Here is a 20,894-nt window from a genome sequence, read left to right on the forward strand (position 1 = left end):
TGAAATATATGACCTATCTTATTTGTTTTTAATTACTTTGTATCTTAATCCTACAAAACAGCTCAAAATGGTAACTCTTGCATGTGATAAAGATCAATAGAAAATGCACAACAAACTTAATCCAGTGTGTGATGAGAAGTTTGAATACTACAGTCCATTGTAGCTTCTCTGTTTTGAAGACAACAGAACTTTATCATTATTATGCATACTATGCTTGTTTTAATCATAGTTTATTTAAGTAAAGCTTAATAGTATGCATAATAATGATAAAGTTCTGTTGTTGTGCAAGTTAAATACTGAAATTTGAACACAGTTGTGTTATATTAATTCTACTAAGATAATGAAAAGGTAGCTGTTGACAAAATTGAAAATTTCTTGGTAAGTGGTTTAGAAATACAAACTTGTTTCTGAATTCTAAGAAAAAAAATTGCAAGAGAAAATTGTTCCATTTAAGCAACTTTCAATTTATAACAGGACTTAGTCATATAAAAGAAAGTGTTGATGTATCAACCTACATATCAGAACTTTGCATTGTCTTGAATGCTTTCCAAGCAAAATCAATAATGTATTTTCTATTTTTTTAGTCACTAAAGAAGTTAAATCATGCAAACATTATCAAGCTGAAAGAAGTTATAAGGGAAAATGACCATCTTTACTTTATTTTTGAATACATGAAAGAAAACCTCTATCAGCTTATGAAAGACAGGTATGTCTTTTGTTCAGCATCTTTTTAAACTATTTTTGTGGAAGGGAGGTCTTTTAATTTACAGTGAAGAACATTATACTATGAAACAAACAATGGTACTAATGTAGCAATGTGTTATAAAATAGACAATTATACTACACAACAAGTAAATGTTATTAAACTGGAATCATAAATGTTTTGCTGTTCCCAACCAGCAGGATAAATAATAACTAGACCCAGAAAGCTATGTGTAAAGAAAACAAACACATAACCAACTGTTGTGAATGATGATATGGATGCTAATGTTGTTTGTTTAAAAATTATTTAGAATTCTGCAAAATTAATTTGGACTCGGATTACTTTATATCTATCCTCCTTGTCCAGCTATGTTTTCCAAACCTAACCACGAGGTTCACAGAAAGGTCTTCTTCAATGTGGACATGGTTCATTTGCAAATCATCTTAAATTTGTTCAACTATCCTCTATTACTGTGTTACACATAATTAATCGTATTAATTAATGATGATTTGTTGTGGGGAAATTTTAGCTTGGTTCTTTTTTTTAGTCCATGGTTCCACTAAAGGCTGTTAAATTTCTCTTGATTTTGTGATTCTTTCCCCAAAAGCTTTCCCACTTTTCATGTTATAGTGATTTCTCATTTTTTGAACACTCTAATTCTTTGGGAACACATCAACATATATGAATCAAAAAAATTATGTTGACCATTTCCTAATTTCTATACTTAGTGAGATAGAAAGAATCTAATTCTGATTGTGTGACATATCCAATTCAGTTTTCTAATATCTCCTTTGATTCTACCTGATCTTGTCCAGTGACCCAATTTTACTGTGGTGTTCACTGAACATCTACTTCATCAAAGACCTCTATAATGTAGGTTGATGACCCTGGTTCCTAAACCATATGATGTACATTATTACCCCTTAACAAGCTGGTATATTATACAATACTTATTTTCAGAAAAATTATTAGTACTTTGTAAGTCAGCTTTCTGTGACTTTTTAAGCCCCAACTGTAAATAGATTCGGTCCATTTTTATGGCAAATTGGAAACTGATTCTGAAGAGAGAGCATTAAACTAAAAGAGAGAGATGAGATCAGATGAGGAGAACATCAAGGCCATGGAAAAAATGGCATTTTAGATGATGGTAGACTGTCCAGCCAGGTGAAATGCATCAAAGAAAATTATAATAACAAATCCTAGAAAAATGGTAAAAGTTAAAACTGAAGTCAGTGTATCTAAATGTATGATGTATTCAGAACAAAATAGATAAACCACCAAAACAAATTGAGACTGTTGTGTATGTGGCCTGATTACACAACAATGCAATTAATAAAAACGCTGGAGACGGGAGCTAAGGTTCATGATTTTTTTACTGGCAGAAACCGAACTCGGCACACACGTACAGATCAATACGCGTCTAATAGAGCCTGCAACGACGTGTCCCTACAACATAAAGTAGTCCCTTATTATACTGTAGGCCATACAGTACACTCCTCCACTTTTATTTTAATAATGTATCAACTTTTTTTTATTGGGTCACTATGCTAAACAAATATGTCTACCCTTAACATACAAATGCCTACCATTTATTTACTTAGTAACATAATAATATCAAGTTACAACAAGCCTTTTTTTTTACTTTTGGTCTAAGACCCATATATAACTCAAGTCTCTGAAGGGGTCTTCTCTGCCTCTCCGGGTAACGTCTGTAAATAAACTTGTTTATTTTAATACAGAGTTCCATATAAAAGTCATGAAAAGTGGACCTCTGAGCATAGTTAAGAAGATCTGTGCCTTCAACTTGCTAAGAGTTCTAGGCAGCAGATCGCCTCCGTATAATGAAGACTCCTCTGTGAAGCTGTCCTATATATATTATGCATCTTTGTGCTATCACTTGTCTTCCTTACCCATATCTCATTTGTTCCAACTGAGCTAATTATACAGCCGATCTTCTTATTCTCCTTGGATTCCAACTAGATAGCCTGATCTTTATGATACTATCTCCGATCATAATATAGCTTTCCATCTTCTATTCACGCTTCTTATCTTTGTGCTGGTGATTCAGCAGGAGTGCTGGGAAGATGCTCAGGAGAAGACGGAGATGCTGTCACTTTTTGTGGAACACATCATTTTGGGAGTTAAAGAAATACATGATAAATTGGAGAACAATATTGCATTCTGCACTGTTCAACTTGCAAAGAGTTTGAACAGCAACTCTGACGTGAGATCCCGAGGGCTCTTTCGGGCTGTGATTCAGGTCCTCAGGGACTGTAAAAATAGTGCAGGGTGTCTGTTCTTCAGGTATGATCTGAAAGAATGTACAATTTGCTTAGGAGAACTCAACAATCCAAACCTGCTTCCATGTAATCATTTTTATTGTTTAAAATGTATAAAGCGGTGGTTTGAATCAGGACAATGACTCTGCCCACTGTGCCATACTTCTCTAGATGATGATTATGTACCAGCGGTAGCAGAAGAAATAAGTGAAGCTGTAGCAAAATTAGTCATATTTCGCAAGAGGTGTGATGTATTTTTCGTAGCTTCGGTTTCCATGGTCTGCTTCAAAGATGACTTGACACCAATAAAAGAAGTGGTTGGTGATCTACTGTCTCTACTAGTTATTCAAAAGTCAGGGCAATCCAATGACTCACAGAAAGATCAGGACTTTACCAGTAATCGTTCACCATTTGATGAAGCAATTGATTGAAATCCTATTGTTCATTTTGTTGTTCTTAAGCTGCTGTTAAAGTACAGTTTTGCAGATATTAAGGATTACCTGCAGTGCTATTTGTCTGGCTCAAGAGGGAGAAATCCTTCGGTGCACATTCAGCACAAGTATGAAAATACAATAGAAACCTTACAGTTTGTTGCCAGCATTCACCTCTGTTTTGATGTTGTTTCCCAACCTCCTTGTGGAAAAACAAAACCCATTGGCTGAAGATTCAAAATATGTACGTGCAAAAGAAACTTTCCTGCAAAGAATTAAGTGTATGATCCTCAATGGAGGAAATGATTGGTTCAAGATTTACCTTGTGCGAAAGCTGTTCTATTTGAATGGAGATCCTGGTCTTTTCAGAGATTTAAGCTTATTGAGAGTTCACAGATCTTCCATTATCTGTTCGTCTGTTAACAAGTAATTTAGCTGCACAGGTGCAGGTTTTCATCTTTTGTCGGTAATTAGAACAGGATCATTAGGTCTCCTCCTTAGTTTCCAAGTCGTTATTGACTTTATCTCCATAATGAGTTCCATTATTAGCCTTTCATTCTCAATCATATTTTCCTTTTCTTCTAACTCAATCTTTTTATCTTCAAATTCCTTCACTGCTGCTTTCTTCTCTTTAATATAATTCCTTTCCACTTGTTCTGTCTCCAGTTGCAGAAAAAGCTCTGCATTTCATATTCTTTCATTGTATTGTTGATCTAGTTTCTTCATCCTTTTCTGATACTCCTGCAAAGTGCCTTTCTGTAACTGTTGTAGCTGTCTTTTGAGAGATGTCAATTTCTCCTGGTACATCTGCTCTTTTACTTCCAGGTAGTCTTCATCATCCTGCTTATTGGCAATATCTTGCATCCTCTGTATCTTCATCCGAGTCACAGCCACGGATACTGTGTTCGCCCTTATCGTTGATGCTGTCTAGCTGCTCCTTGTTGTTGTAATAGTCGACAGTGGGAGAGGGGAGAGCCACAGATATCTTCCCCGCCGAGCTGCCCTCCTTTGTTGACACAACTTGTGCCTTGATGGTGTGCCAATCCAATCCAACTGGATTTTCCTGAACCATTCACATCCCAGCAACGATGGTCCTCCATTTTTCAGTACATAGAGGTTCAGCTGCTGTGTTTTGTCTCCGTAGGTCACTGTCACTTTAATTTTGCCTTTGGGATTCACTTTCTGACCTGTTTAAGTCTTTAGTAGAAGTTCAGTTCATTTCAGAGGTATGTGCATCAACAGTCATTTGTAATCATGTACAGAGGTCACTGTTAAAGCTGAGCCTATGTCCAACTCCATTTTCAGTCTCACGCTTGTCACTTGTGGATCTCTTCGATCATCTGTCTCTTTCACATTATGAAGTTGCAGACAAGACAATTCACTTTTGTCTGAGTCATTTTCATCAGAACTGCTTTCTTCCATTTTGTGTACATTGTTGTGTTTTCCTTTCTGGAGCTTCTTGTTTCTCTATTTTTCCCTTTTTCTGCTGTTGACTAGCTTTGCATACTCTGCCAATGTGGCCCTGTTTACCACAGTTTCTGTGTTCTTTGTTTTTAAACCAAGAGTCATTCATGTCATGTGACATATTCCCACAATGGTAATGTTTCTTTCCTTCATTTCTGTTGTCATGTACCCTGTGACCGGGTTACCAAACCAGCAGAAATGGAATGATACGTTGGAGTCTGTTGGTACTGCAACTAAAGGTGTTTATTAGTAAACTAAGTAATACAGTATAAAAAATGCAAATATACATATAAAACAGGTTAGCAATGATAAATACAGAATTGTAGGAATAAGAATCAAAACCAAGCTCTATCGTAGTCTAGAGCTAAATGAATAGTCTTAAGATAATGCAGAGTTCAGTTCAGTTTGGGTTGAGGTAGTTGCTTTGTGATGAGAGAGGGAGAGGGAGAGAGAGCGAACCTTCCGTTGTCTTCTTGTTCCGTTGTACTGTTGCGGTCACCGATTATGACCCCTCCGTTCCAAGCCAGACCATTCTTCAGTGGTGAGCTCGTCAGCCAGGCGTGGGTGGACACACACTCAAGCCCTCACCGGCTTGGTTTCACACACTGTAAGCCTCTGACCAATTTCCTCAAATCGATCCTCCAAGCCCCACCTTCCTGTGGGTGCACAACACTCATTCAGTGTCCAGTGGCGTGTCTGCCTGTGTCTCAGCAGACTCATCTTTTATCCCCCCTGCCAGGGTACCAGCCATCCATCAACTGACCATGTCCATGTCCATCAAACTGGGTCACTCCCTCCTGTCTCAGCAAGCACTGGCATCACTCTGCTGTGTCGGCAGGGATTCACACAAACAGGCAAAGTGGCAAAGTCCTTGGAAGTAAAGTCAACAATCAGCAAAGAAGTCATAATTTTAAATCCTTGTATCTCTTTCATTATCAGCATGTGCAGCATGGTGCCTCTCCCCTTCTTTATCTCTCTCTCGTTAGCAGCATAGTTCATGGGGGGTCAACTCTGGACCCCATCTCCCCATGGTTTTCTCATCACACATCACACTGTTCAGTGCCATTTTATTTGTGGCATATTCCAGAGATTTTTGTTGTACCTCGGAAGCACCTCGTGCCGCTATTTCTGTTGATATTGCAATGTTTAGCGCTTTCTCGAATGTAAGGTCTCTTTCACACAGAAGCTTCTTCTGCGTGGCTTCACAGTGCATGCCACACACTAACCTGTCCCTCAATGCATCCAATAGACCAGCTCCAAATTGACAATGTTCTGATAATTTGTGCAATTCAGCACAATATTCAGAAATGCTTTAATTTTTGCTCTGATTCCGTTTGTGAAATTTAAATCTTTCAGCAATGACCAGTGGTTTGGGATTTGAATGCTGTTGGAGAATGTCTACTATTTGCTTGAACGTTTTGTCAGTTGGCTTTTCAGGGGTTAAAAAAGCCCGTAGCAGGCCATATGTTTTTGCTCCCATAACGCTGAGTAAGATGCTGGTTTTCTTTTCATCATTAATATCATTAGCATCACACTATAACTCCACTCTTTCAATGTAAGTTGCCCAGTCTTCAAAGCCACTTTCAAATGCTGTAATGATTCCAATCATAGCTATCTTTGCTATGTTAATTAAGCCCTGTTTTCCTTTTTGCTAGCACCATGAGCTAGCATCTCCATCTAGATGCTCCTTTTTATCTCCCTTTTGGGGCAGACAGACCCTCAATCCCTGGGGGTCAGCGCCGGCTGTGGTCTCGCCTGTATGTGCTGGGGCTCCGACTGTGTCTCTTGGTCTCCTGACGTTCCTGACCCCGGCTGTGCTCCTGTTTCCTTTCAGACTTGCGGCCTCACTCAACCTCCTTTTCCCGCTCCTTGGCTTGTTCCTTGCGCTCTTCTTCCGAGTATTGTTATCAATTAAAACACAGCATTTCGATACGATGTAGGTTCATTAACCTTGTCACCAATTTGTTGGTTACACAACAATGCTATTAATAAAAACACTGGAGATGGGAGCTAAGGATCATGATTCTTTACTGGCATAAACCAAATTCGGCACACATCTTCCAGCAGATAGTTAGTTTAGTAATTCTGCCATCAGATCTGGCTTATCCAGTCAAAGCAGTAACAAGCCCTGCTTATTGGTTCCAGAACTATTCAGTATTCCAGAATCATACTGGAATGCAGAGATGACGCTAGGTCTTTATTTCTCCTGCATCCTCTCTCCAATAAAAACTTCAAGGGTTTCGTGAACTGTTTTCCCAATAAAATTAAAACCATACCTTGGCTTCCTGCTATTATTTTCCTTCTTTCCTCTAGAAACTGAGACCACCCCTTTCCACTTGCCTAACTCTACCCCACCTTAAATGAATACTGCTGTAGCCCTTGCCATTTGTTAACTCTAGAGCTGTCAATTTCATTTGCAGCTTTCCTTGTACTCTGTAAATTTGAGGTTTTCCAAAACAGTTTTCTTATATTATCTCCAGTTGGTAAATGTCCATTTAAAATCCTGATCCTAGATTTCAGACCACTAAGGTTTTGACCCACTCTATATTTTTAATCTCTTCCCTCACTGAAACACTCCAAGACATCTGGACTTCTTAAATGATGGCTTCTTGATCATTGCTGAATTTAATTGATACAGCATTGCTGATTGTGTGTTTGAAAGTCTTGGTTCTAAGGTCTAGAATTCATTCAAAGTCCAGTCTCCTTTCCTCTCATTGCTATCTATCCCTCTGACGAAGATTTTGATCATCTTACTATTTTACATTTATGTGTCTAAGTAATGATTTTTACCAGATAACAATTCTATGAAGCTTTCATAATGTTTTGTCAGATTCATGGTTCTGGTAAAGTCAATACTATAGTCTAAATTACACTATATATTTTATCTTTTGACAGTAAACCAAGTAAACATTAAATTCCCAGCTTCTACTTAAATTACAACTAACCCATTCTCTGTTCATGCTCTGTGTCTTGGCAAAGTTATAGCTCCTGTTTGGATTATACATAAAACAATAATTGCAGTTTTGTTTTAGGTCTAACCCATATTATAACAGAATTCTGTTCCTGAGAACTATTTGCACCCAAATAGTTCCGGAGTCTAAAGTACGGTCACAAACTAAGTTTCCACATGGCAGAAAATAAGGCCATAAGATATAGGAGCAGAATTAGGCCATTTGGCCCATTGAATCTGCTCCACCATCCAATCATAGCTGTTTTATTATCCCTCTTAACCCTATTCTCCTGCCTTCTACCCATAACCTTTGACATCCTTACCAATCAAGAACCTATAAGCCACCTCCTTAGATATACCTAGTAACTTGCCCTCCACATGGTCACCAACTTCTGGCTAAAAAAAAAAATCCTCCCATTTGCCTACAGCCTATAACAGCGGGCAAATCTATATTGCTTGTATCACAAACACATGTTTTATATTATTCAATGCCTATAAAAAGTGTTCATCCCCCTTGGAAGTTTTCATGTTTTATTGTTTTACAACGTTGAATCACAGTGTACAAAATTTGGCTTTTTTGACGCCAATCAACAGAAAAAGACTCTTTCCTCTCAAAGTGAAAGCCAATCTCTACAAAGTGATCGGAATTAATTAGAGATATAAAACACAAAATAATTGATTGCATAAGTATTCACCACCTAAAATATGATACACCAAATCATCACTGGTGCAGCCAATTGGTTTTAGAAGTCACATAATTAGTTAAGGTATCCTAGCTATATATAAACGTAAGTGCAGAGAAGGTGTTTCAATTAATTGTAGTAAAAATACACCTATATCTGGAAGATCCAACTGCTGGTGAGTCAGTATCCTGGCAAAAACTATATGAAGACAAAAGATCACTCCAAGCAAATCTGTGAAAAGGTTATTGGAAAGCACCAGTTGGGAGATTGGTACAAGACAACTTTCCAAGTCACTGTATATCCTTTGGAATACAGTTAAGTCAATCATCAAGAAATGGAAAGAATATGGCACAGTTGTAATTCTACCTAGAGCAGCTATTCTCAAAAACTGAGTGACCATGCAAGAAGTGGACTAGTGAGGGAGGACAAGAGACCTATGGAGTTACAAGCTTCAATGGCTAAGATGGAAGAGACTGCACATACAACAACTGTTGTCTAGGTGCTTCACCAGTTGCAGATATATGGGAGAGTGGCAAAGAGAAAGCCACTATTGAGGGAAAAAACTGACATGAAATGTCAGCTAGAGTTTGCTAGAATGAGAGGAAAGCTTTTCAGCCATCAGACTAAATGCAATGTTTGGCATAAGGCAAATACCACACACCATCCCCACCATGAAGCATGATGGTGGTTGCATCATGCTGTGAGGATACTTCCACAGGAAGTAGGAATGGCTTAAGAACAACAAAGTTAATGTCCTGGAGTGGCCAAATAAAAGTCCAGACCTCAATGCAATTGAGAATTTGTGGCTGGCTCACAATCCCTGTGCATTCTGACAGAGCTTGAGCAGTTTTGTAAAGAAAGGGGGAAAATGTGCAAAACAGATACACATCCACATTGACTCAAGGCTGTAATTGCTACCAAAGGTACATCTACTAAATACTGACTTGAAGTGGGTGACTAATTATACAATCAATTATTTTGTGTTTGATAATTGTAATAAATTTAGACCAACTTGTAGAAATTTGTTTTCACTTTGACATGAAAGTCTTTTCTGTTGATCACTGTCAAAAGCCAAACTAAATCCACAGTGAAAGAAAGTTATAAAACATGAAAGCTTCCGGGGGGGGGGGGGGGGGGGGGGGAGGGGTTGAGAATAACTTTTAAAGAAACTAGATATACTGCACATAATGCAGGTGTTCGTAAGCTGGGGAGGACTTGCAATGACATGATAACTGTTTACTCAATCAGAGATATTTGTACTGTATTGTCTCTCCACAGAAACAAGTTATTTCCTGAATCAGTCATTAGGAACATAATGTATCAAATAATACAAGGATTGGCATTTATCCACAAGCACGGTAGGTTTCTTCTAAAGGTTAGTGTAATCCAACTTGCCAACAACATGAGCTGAAAAGCAGCTAGCAGCAGAAAAATATGTCTCTCCACTGCTCCCTTTCCAGTTCAAAAATTTTGAATCATATTTGCAACAATTTGTGTGCTGTTTGTTAGAAATGGAGCTAAATCATCCAAACTTCGATTCATCTACCTCATCCTCAAATAATTAAAGCTCAAACTTCAAAGTAAATTTTATTGTCAGAGTACATATATATCACCATGTATAACTGTGAGATTCTTTTTCCTATGGGCATACTCAGCAAAACTATAGAGTAGTAACTGTAAACAGGATCAATGAAAGATCAAGTAGAGCACAGAAGGCAACAAACTGTGCAAATGCAAATTTAAATAAATAGTAATAAATTACGAGAGTATGAAATAACAAGATAATGAATCCTTAAAGTGAGATCATTTGTCATGGGTACATCTCAATAGATGAGTGCAAGAGCATTCATAGTTGAGGGGTAGTAACTGTTCTTGAACCTAATAGTGCGAGTCCTGAGGCACCTGTACCTTCTACCTGAAAGCAGCAGTGAGAAAAGAGCATAGCCTGGATGGTAAGGATCTTTGATGAATACTGCTTTGCCACTACAGCATTTCATGATGATATGCTCAATGGTTGGGAAGGCTTTACTCATAATGTACCAGACCAAATCCATTACCTTTTGTAGGATTTTCCCCTCAAGGGCATTGGTGTTCCCATACCAAGTCACAATGCAGCCAGTCAATACACTTTCCACTATACATCTATAAAAGTTTGTCAAAGTTTTTGATGTCATGCTGAATCTCCACAAACTCCTGAGGAAGTAGAGACACTGTTGTGCTTTCTTTGCAATTACATTTAGATGGGCCCTCTGAGATAGTAACACAAGGAATTTAAAGTTACTGATCCTCTCCATCTCTGATACTCCAGTGAGGACTGGCTCATGGACCTCTAGTTTCCTTCCCCTGAAGTCTACAATCAGTTCCTTGGTCTTGTTGACATTGACTGAGAGGTTATGATACCACTCAGCCAAATTTCCAAATTAGACTGCATCTTGAGACTACCAATCAGAAAGATTCAAATTAAAAACAAGAAATAAAAGCAAGAGGAGACATTCTGCTCCATTAAGCCTATTCTGCCTTTCAATAAGATTGTTTAATGAAGTGCCCTCTATTGCTTCCCTAGGCAGAGAATTCCACAGAGTTACTACTCTCTGAGAGAAGCAGTTTAACTCATCATCTCCAGTCCAAATCTGCTCCCTTAAATCTTGAGGTGATGTCTCCTAATACTAGTCTCACCTACTAATGAAAAGAACTTTTCTGCCTCTATCCTTTCTATCCCTTCTTAGTTTTATGTTTCTGTAAGATCCCCTCTCATTCTTCTAAATTCCAGTATCTATAGTCCCAGGCATCTCGATGTTTCCTCATAGGCTAACCCTCTCATCTGGAATCAACCTGGAACTTCCTCTGCATCACCACCAAAGCAGGTATATCTTACCTCAAGTAAGGAGACCAGAATTGAATGCAGTACTCCAGGTGCAGCCTCACCAGTGCCCTGTATAATTTCATTATAACCTCCCTGCTCCTAAATTTAATCCCTCTAGCACTGAAGGCTATTATTCAATTTGCTTTCTTGATAACCTGACATAGGGAAAGGTTGAATAGGTTAGTGTAACATTATTACAGTGCCAGTGATCTGAGCTCAGTCTGTGGGGAGTTAAGATATTCTTCCCGTGACTGAATGGGTTTCCTGTGGATGTTTCTCACATTCCAAAGATGTATGGGTTAGGAGATTAATTGGTTACATGGGTCTAATTGGTGAGGTTCCCCAGATTGTTGGACTGGAAGGGCCTGTTTCTGTGCTGTTTCTCTAAATTAAACTAACTTGTTACACCTGCAGCCAACCTTTTGCTACTCATGCACAAGTACTCTCGAATCCCTTTGCAGAACCAGAATCAGGTTTAATGTCACTGGCAATGTCCATTCAGAAAACGGGTGGGGGAGGGCAAGAAGCTGTTCCTGAAACATTGAGTGTGTGCCTTCAAGCTTCTGTACCTCCCTCCTCATGTATCCATGAGAACAAGGCATTACTTGCGTGATGAGAGTCCTTAATGATGGATGCTGCCTTTATGTGGCATAATTCCTTGAGGATATCCTGGATACTACGGAGGCTAAGTGCCCAAGATGAAGCTGACTAAACTTACAGCTCTCTGCAACTTATTTCAATCCTATGCAGTAGCACCTCCCCATACCACAACAATATGCTGCAATATTTCACCATTTCAAATCAAATCAAATTCAGATTTAATTGTCATTCAACCAAACATAAATACAGCTGAACTAAACAACATTAGTATGGGGCCAAGGTGCAAAGCATACACAGCATATTGAAAATAGTGACCAAAAAACCATAGCCAAGCAAAAAAAAAACACATGTATAGTCCAAGACCCTGAGCGACATGGTCTGCAAATTGATGGTACAGTTCCGGGCGGTGCACAGCCACTACAATCCAGCCTGTCATTCGACTGATTAAACACTGTAGGGCAGTACCGATGAGAGGCTTGCCATCCAGCCGGGCATAGATGCCACAGTGTACTGCCTCCGGCATCTCCTGTCCTGGACTCCAGCAGCAGGCAAGCCCACGGCTTGAGGCTATGCCTTGCTACAACTGAAGCTACACAGCTGCCCCAACCACCTGTCATACCACCAAGCAAGGGAAGTAGGCCTGCAGCGTCTTACATTATCAATGTCCAACAGAGCTCTTGCAATTGCAAGAGAAATATCCAAGACAGTTATTCTCAGTTACACAGCATGCCAAGGTCGTGTATCAACACTGATGCCTTTGTGCAGCAGACAGCAACACAGTGTTTAAATAATAATCTATTTTTTCTTCCAAAGTACTGTAGATGTCCATGCATTTACCAACATTGCACTCCATCGGCCAGACCCTTGACCACTGACTTAACCTAACTTTAGTTCTCTGAAGACTCTCCACATCCTTAGCTATACTACACTCTGTTCCCTCTTCCAAATCGTTAATGGATATGGTGAACAGTTGTGGGATCACCCTTGGAGCAGTTTGCTCCCCCCTGATTACCAACCAGAAAAACATTTATTTAACCCAACTCTTTATAACCATATAACCATATAACAATCACAGCACGGAAACAGGCCATCTCGGCCCTCCTAGTCCATGCCGAACTCTTAATCTCACCTAGTCCCACCTACCCGCACTCAGCCCATAACCCTCCACTCCTTTCCTGTCCATATACCTATCCAATTTTACCTTAAATGACACAAATGAACTGGCCTCTACTACTTCTACAGGAAGCTCATTCCACATAGCTATCACTCTCTGAGTAAAGAAATACCCCCTCGTGTTTCCCTTAAACTTCTGCCCCCTAACTCTCAAATCATGTCCTCTCATTTGAATCTCCCCTACTCTCAATGGAAACAGCCTATTCACATCAACTCTATCTAACCCTCTCAAAATTTTAAATACCTCGATCAAATCCCCCCTCAACCTTCTATGCTCCAATGAATAGAGACCTAACTTGTTCAACCTTTCTTTGTAACTTAAGTGCTGAAACCCAGGTAACATCCTAGTAAATCGTCTCTGCACTCTCTCTAATTTATTGATATCTTTCCTATAATTCAGTGACCAGAACTATACACAATATTCCAAATTTGGCCTTACCAATGCCTTGTACAATTTTAACATTACATCCCAACTTCTGTACTCAATGCTTTGATTTATAAAGGCCAGCGTTCCAAAAGCCTTCTTCACCACCCTATCTACATGAGACTCCACCTTCAGGGAACTATGCACTGTTATTCCTAGATCTCTCTGTTCCTCTGCATTCCTCATGCCCTACCATTTACCCTGTATGTTCTATTTGGATTATTCCTGCCAAAATGTAGAACCTCAGACTTCTCAGCATTAAACTCCATCTGCCAACGTTCAGCCCATTCTTCTAACCAGCATAAATCTCCCTGCAAGCTTTGAAAACCCACCTCATTATCCACAACACCTCCTACCTTAGTATCATTGGCAAACTTACTAATCCAATTTACCACCCCATCATCCAGATCATTTATGTATATTACAAACAACATTGGGCCCAAAATAGATCCCTGAGGCACCCCGCTAGTCACCGACCTCCATCACGATAAACAATTATCCACCACTACTCTCTGGCATCTTTGCCTTCTGCTTATTAACAACTCCTCAATGCATGCCTTATCAAACACCTGGAAATCCAAGTATACAAAACAATATACTGCTGGTACCAAACTATCCATCTCTATTATAACTTTGGGTTCATCAGACACATGAAGAGGGGGAGCTTGCTACATGGGCAAGCTCTCCCTCTTCATGTGTCTGATGAACCCAAAGTTATAGCAGAGATGGATAGTTTGGTACCAGCAGTATATTGTTTTATATACTGCAGATTGGGTCACAACTGTAGTTCCCCATTAAGGTAACAGAGGCATAGAAGTTGAGCCAGTCTTCAAGTACAATTGAAACGCAGAGGCTTTAAACACCCACTCCTGACTATACTTCTGGCAAATGAGGGCATACAGAAGTTGTCGATGCCAACTGCTGGAGTGATGCCACAGACAACCTGGCACTCAACGTCAGTAAGACAAAAGAGCTGATTGTGGACTTCAGGAAGGGTAAGACGAAGAAACACATGCCAATCCTCATAGAAGGATCAGAAGTGGAGAGAGTGAGCAGCTTCAAGTTCCTGGGTGTCAAAATCTCTGAGGTTCTAACCTGGTCCCAACATATTGATGAAGTTATAAAGAAAGCAAGACTGCAGCTATACTTTATGAGGAGTTTGAAGGGGTTTGGCATGTCAACAAATAAGCTCAAGAACTTCTATACTTGTACCGTGGAGAGCATTCTGACAGGCTGCATCACTGTCTGGTATGAAAGGGCTACTGCACAGGACCGAAAGAAGCTGCAGAAGGTTGGTAAATCTAGTCAGTTCCATCTTGGGCACTAGCCTACAAAGTACCCAGGACATCTTCAGAGAACGGTGTCTCAGAAAGGCAGCATCCATTATTAAGGACCACCAGCACACAGGGCGTGCCCTTTTCTCACTGTTACCAACAGGTGGGAGGTACAGAAGCTTGAAGGCACACACTCAATGATTCAGGAACAGCTTCTTCCCCTCTGCCATCTGATTCCTAAATGGATATTGAATCTTTGGACACTACCTCAATTTTTTTAATATACAGTATTTTGGTTTTTGTATGTTTTTTAAATCTATTCAATATATGTAATTAATTTACTTGTTTACTTTTATTTATTATTATATTTTTTTCTCTGCTAGAAATAAGTTAACAAATTTCACATCGCATGCTGGTGATAATAAACCTGATTCTGATTCTATCATATACAGTCTCTGGAAAATAAAGTTGAAGACCTCAGAACAAGTGATTGCATTGAGGCCCTCATCTCCTGTTGCATCCATAACATTTCCATTTGGCATGTTAGACAATGTCCTCTACTGTGAAGACCTACATAAAACTGTTTTTTTCTGCTTTTGTGCTAGCTTACTGTCATAATTTGTCTTTCCTTTTCTTACTGCTTACTTAGTGTTTTTTTTGCTTTGTAAACTTTCCTGAGCCTTCCATTTTCCCATTATTTTTGATGATTTCATAAGCATGAGCGTTTAGTTTGTTGCCTTCCTGTTTCTTAGTTATCCAAGATTGGCACTCCCCACCCTTCCTTACTGTCCTTGCTTTTAACTGGAATCTACCTTTATTAATCACTCTGAAAAGTCTACTTGGAAGTTTTTCACTGGTCCTCAACTGTCCCACCATGTGGCCTGTACCAGCCAACTCCTTCTTCATCCCATTGTCGTCTCCCTTGTTTGGGCATAATTCTGTGATTTTAGATCAAGCTATTGCACCCTCTGTTTGTATGAGCAATTGAATCATACTATGATCACTCTTTCCAAGATGATCCCTAACTACAAGATCATTAATTTCTATCTGTCTCATTGCCCAGGACCATATCCAAGATCTCATTTTCCCATGAAGGTTCAGCAACATGCTGTTCAAGAAAGCTGTCATGGATGCATTTTATGAAGTCCTCATCAATACTACCTTGACCAGCTTGATTTGTCAAATCTATGTGCTAGTGAAAGTCCCCCATGTTAATTACCATTCCATTCTTCTATGCTTAAGATATTTATTTGTTTATTTCCTGTGACACTGTAATATTATTATTTGGTGGCCTATAGACTACTCCCACCGGTGATTTTTTCTTTTGCCTTTCTTATTCCTAATCTCTACCCATATAGATGCAATATTTTGTTCATTAGATCTCTTATCATCTCTCACTATCTCCCTAATCTAATTCTTCCTGAAGAGCAGTACCCTACCTCCCTTACCGTCCTGCCTATCCTTATATATTACCCTTGGATACTCCCAATTATCTCCGTCCTGTAACCACATTTCTGTAATGGCCACTAAATCATACTCCTTTGTACTGACGCATTCCACAAGTTCACTGACTTTGATTAAGATGCTATGGGCATTCTGATAATATATCATTACATTCATTCTGCTTTTTAGAATCTAGAAATTTTTGTGTTTGTCTTTTCTGTACTCAATTCTTGCTTTTATCTTATTTTAACTTTTGCTTTGGACTCTGCATTGCTTCCCTCTGTTTTTCTGCATGGATTCTATGCCCCCCCCCCACTGTATTAGTTAAAACACTCCCCAACAGCACTAGCAAGCATACCCCTAGAATTGTCATCGCTGGTATAAAACTGTGGGTCCAGAAACTAAGTGCACCTTCTGGGTTAGCACAACAGAGGCAACAGCACATTCAGTATTGCAATGCAAGATGCATTAATTGGTAATATGCAAACCCACATATTGTTAGGCAGCATTCCCCTATGCAACATGAAGTGTTTCATTACATTCTGGACTAATGTTAGATAATGATAAAATTTGTAGATCTTTTACTTATGCTTCACAAAGTGCTGAAGGTCAACAAGAGTTGCTGTCTTAAGAAATTCTGGATGTCTCTGATAGGATTTTTTCATCGTGACATGAAGCCAGAAAACTTGCTCTGCATGGGTCCAGATCTTGTCAAAATAGGAGACTTTGGGTTAGCCAGGGAGCTAAGGTCACGTCCACCCTATACAGACTATGTATCCACACGATGGTAAGTCCAATTTTATATAAGAAACCAGAATCTTAAATAAAAAGGTACTTCTTCCACCAAACATACCTTTACTTTCCCACCACTCTCTGCTTTCTGCAGGGATCACTCTCTCCATAATTCCCTAATCTTTTCATCCCTCCCCACTAATCTCCCTTCTGGCGTTTATCCCTGCAAGCGTAAGAAGTAATTCATCCCCTCCTTCACCACTCAGTACGCCAAATAGTCATTCCAGGTGAGGCAACACTTCTCCTGCATATCCTTTGGGGCCATCTACTTCCAGGGTGCCTTGGGAACGGTAATTTCTTGCAGCATAGCTCAACAGATTTGATTAAGTATTCTCATTTCAGCCTGATACAGCTGGGGATTACAACTGTTTCCAAGGTCTGTACAGTTAATAAAGATGTTTTAATGTGATTGAATAAACTATTGCTGCTTAAAACCAAGATTGAATAAACTATTGCTGCTTAAAACCAATGGAAACAATGCCAATTGTGGCCGTACTTCTCACCAGATACTTTGAAGAAAACATGGCTGCAGGTCAGGAATACAGGTGTGTTTCAGAAAATGGGGTTTTAGACTCCCAGTATTGACTATCTTGCTGTCAAATGTATAGAGTCTCGTAAATAAAATCAAACATCTTGGAGATGAGGTGCTGAATCAGACGGACTTTAGGACTGTGTGTGTCCTTTGTTTCATGGAATCCTGGTTAACCCCTTCCGTACCAGACACAGATTCAGATTGATGGGTTCACTATACACCATCAGACAGGACTGTCAAGTCTCTCAAAAGCAGTGTTGGAGGTGTATGCCTCATGATCAACTCCTCTTGCTGCACTAATGTATCAGTGTTGTCCCAATTCTGTTCACCAGTCTAAAATATCTCACAATTAAGTGTTGTCCATTTTACGTGTCATGGGAGATTTCTGCGATCATTTTGGAGGTGGTATACATTCCACCTCAGGCCAATGTCAAACAGGCTTTGGATGATCAAAGCGATGGGATCAACATTTATCGAAATTCTCTAGACTCTGGACAGGTCCCGGCGAATTGGAAGACAGCAAGTGTCACGCCACTTTTTTAAAAAGGTTGTAGGCAAAAGATGGGTAACTATAGGCTAGTTAGCTTAACATCTGTAGTCGGGAAAATGCTTGGAGCTGTCATTAAGGAAGAAATAGCGAAACATTTAGAAAGGAGTGGTTCCATTCTACAGACGCAGCATGGATTCAGAAAGGGCAGGACCTGTTTGACAAACTTACTGGAGTTCTTTGAGGACATAATGAGTGCAGTGGATAGAGGGGAACAGGTGGATATCGTATACTTGGATTTCCAGAAAGCATTCGATAAGGTGCCGCACAAGAGGCGTCGAAATAAGATACGGATGCATGGAGTCGGAGGAAGTGTATTAGTATGGATAGTGGATTGGTTAACCAATAGAAGGCAGAGAGTTGGGTGTTTCTCCGGTTAGCAGTGAGTGGGGTGCTGCAGGGGTCGGTGCTGGGCCCACAGCTGTTTACCATTTACATTGATGATTTGGAAGAGGGGACTGAGTGTAGCGTAGCAAAATTTGCTGATGACACTGAACTGAGTGGAAAAGCAAATTGTACAGAGGCTGTGGAGAGTCTGCAGAGGGATATAGATAGGTTAAGTGAGTGGGCCAAGGTCTAGTGGATGGAATGCAACATTGGTAAATGTGAGATCATCCACTTTGGAAGGAATAATAGAAGAGCAGATTATTATTTAAATGGTGAAAGATTGCAGCATGCCGTTGTGCAGAGGGACTTGGGAGTGCTTGTGCTTGAATTGTAAAAAGTTGGCTTGTAGGTACAACAGGTTATTAAGAAGGCAAACAGAATGTTGACCTTCAGTGTTAAAGGGATTGAATTCAAGAGCAGGGAGGTCATGCTGCAACTATACAGGTTACTGGTGAGGCCGCAACTGGAATACTGTGTGCAGTTCTGGTCTCCATACTTAAAGAAGGATATACAGGCTTTGGAAGCAGTGCAGAGGAGGTTCACCAGTTTGATTCCAGAGATGAAAGGGTTAACCTTTGAAGACAGATTGAGTCACTCTCTGGAATTCAGAGAATAAGAGGGGATCTTATAGAAACATACAAAATTTTGAAAGGGATAGATAAGATAGAAATAGGAAAGTTGTTTCCATTGGTAGCTGAGACTAGAACTAGGGGACATTGCCTCAAGATTCAGGGGAGAAGATTTAGGATGGAGATGAGGAGAAACTGTTTTTCCCAGACAGTGGTGAATCTGTGGAATTCTCTGCCAAGGGAAGTAGAATGCTGTGGAATTCTCTGCCAAGGCTCCTTGACTAAATATATTTAAGAAACAGTTTGATAGATTTTTACATAGTAGGGGAATTAAGGGTTACAGGGAAAAGGCAGGTAGATGGAGCCGAGTTTATGGACAGATCAGCCATAATCTTATTAAATGGCGGGCCAGGCTTGATGGGCCAAATGGCCTACACTTGCTCCTATTTCTTATGTTCTTATGTTAACATGTGTGAAACAGCACACCATGATGCCTTAAACATCATGTTGGGGAATTTTAACCAGGCCAACCTGAATAAGTCACTAAATTACCATCAACAAATCACTTGTACTACCAGAGGAAACAACATACTGGACCACTGTTACACCACCATCAAGAATGCCTACCGTGCTATTACACACCTTCACTTCAGAACATCTGATCACCTGGCTATACTTCTACTCCTTGAGTATAAGCAGAGACTGAAGACCAGTAGTGAAGACCAAGAAGGAATGGACAAGGGAAGCATAAGAGGACTTACAGAACTGCGATGGACTGAACCATATTCAGAGATTCATCTTCGAGTCCAGGTGAGTATGCCGGAGTTGTTGCCGATTTCATTAAAACCTGTGTGGATCAGTGTGTGCCTACAAAGACTTACTGTACATTCCCAAACCAAAAGGCATGGATGAACCAGGAGGTACATCGTCTGCTGTGGGATAGATTTGTGGCATTCAAGTCTGGCGACCCACGCTGTAGAGAAAAACAAGGTATGATTTGCGGAGGGCTACTTCAAGAGCCGAGAGACAATTCCAAGCAAGGTTAAAGGTGACATCGGATACACATCTATTCTGGCAGAGTTTGCAGGACATTACTTCCTATAAAGTGAAACCCAGTAATATGAATGGCAGTGATGGTTCACTACCAGATGAGCTGAATACCTTCTATGTCCACTTTGAAAGGATGAATATAACAAGAGTTGTGAAGCTCCCTGCTGTACCCAGTGACCCTGTGGTCTCTGTCTCGGAGGCCGATGTTTGGCTGTCTTTAAGGAGGGTGAACCCTCGCAAGGCAGCAGGTCCTGATTGAGTACCTGGTAAGGGTCTGAAAACTTATGCCAATCAACTGGCAGGAGGATTCAAGGACATTTTCAATCACTCACTCCTACAGGCAGAAGTTCCCACCTGCTTCAAAAAGGCAATAATTATACCAGTGCTTAAGAGTAGTGTGAGCTGCCTTATTGACTATCGCTCAGTAGCATCCACGTCTAAGTTGATGAAATACTTTGAATAGTTGGTCATGGCTAGAATGAATTTCTGCCTCAGCAAGGACCTGAACCCACAGAAATTTGCCTATCGCCGCAATAGTTCTACGGCAGACACATTCTCAATGGTTCTTCAAATGGCCTTCGATCATCTGGACAATACAAACACCTATGTCAGGATGCTGTTTGTTGACTATAGCTCAGCGTTTAACACCATCATTCCCACAGCTTTGATCAATAAGCTAAGAACCTGGACCTCTGTGCCTCTCTCTGCAATTGAATTCTCAACTTCCTAA

At 39.9% G+C, this 20,894-nt stretch overlaps 1 protein-coding gene across 7 annotated transcripts in view; it reads left to right on the forward strand.

The window, feature by feature from the left end:
* Nucleotides 1-20,894, forward strand: part of mak (male germ cell-associated kinase) — a 97,368-nt gene that overhangs the window by 23,113 nt on the left and 53,361 nt on the right. For all 7 annotated transcript variants that reach the window (XR_009507116.1, XM_059945601.1, XM_059945602.1 and 4 more), the window contains 3 exons: nt 585-706; nt 9,789-9,868; nt 16,942-17,074. Coding sequence is in view for 6 of the 7 variants with exons in the window: in XM_059945601.1 (XP_059801584.1) it covers nt 585-706; nt 9,789-9,868; nt 16,942-17,074 (335 nt within the window). In the remaining variant the exon portion in view is untranslated. The remainder of the gene's footprint in view (nt 1-584; nt 707-9,788; nt 9,869-16,941; nt 17,075-20,894) is intronic.

Source organism: Hypanus sabinus, chromosome 20 (genome assembly GCF_030144855.1).
Source record: "Hypanus sabinus isolate sHypSab1 chromosome 20, sHypSab1.hap1, whole genome shotgun sequence".
NCBI lineage: Eukaryota > Metazoa > Chordata > Chondrichthyes > Myliobatiformes > Dasyatidae > Hypanus > Hypanus sabinus.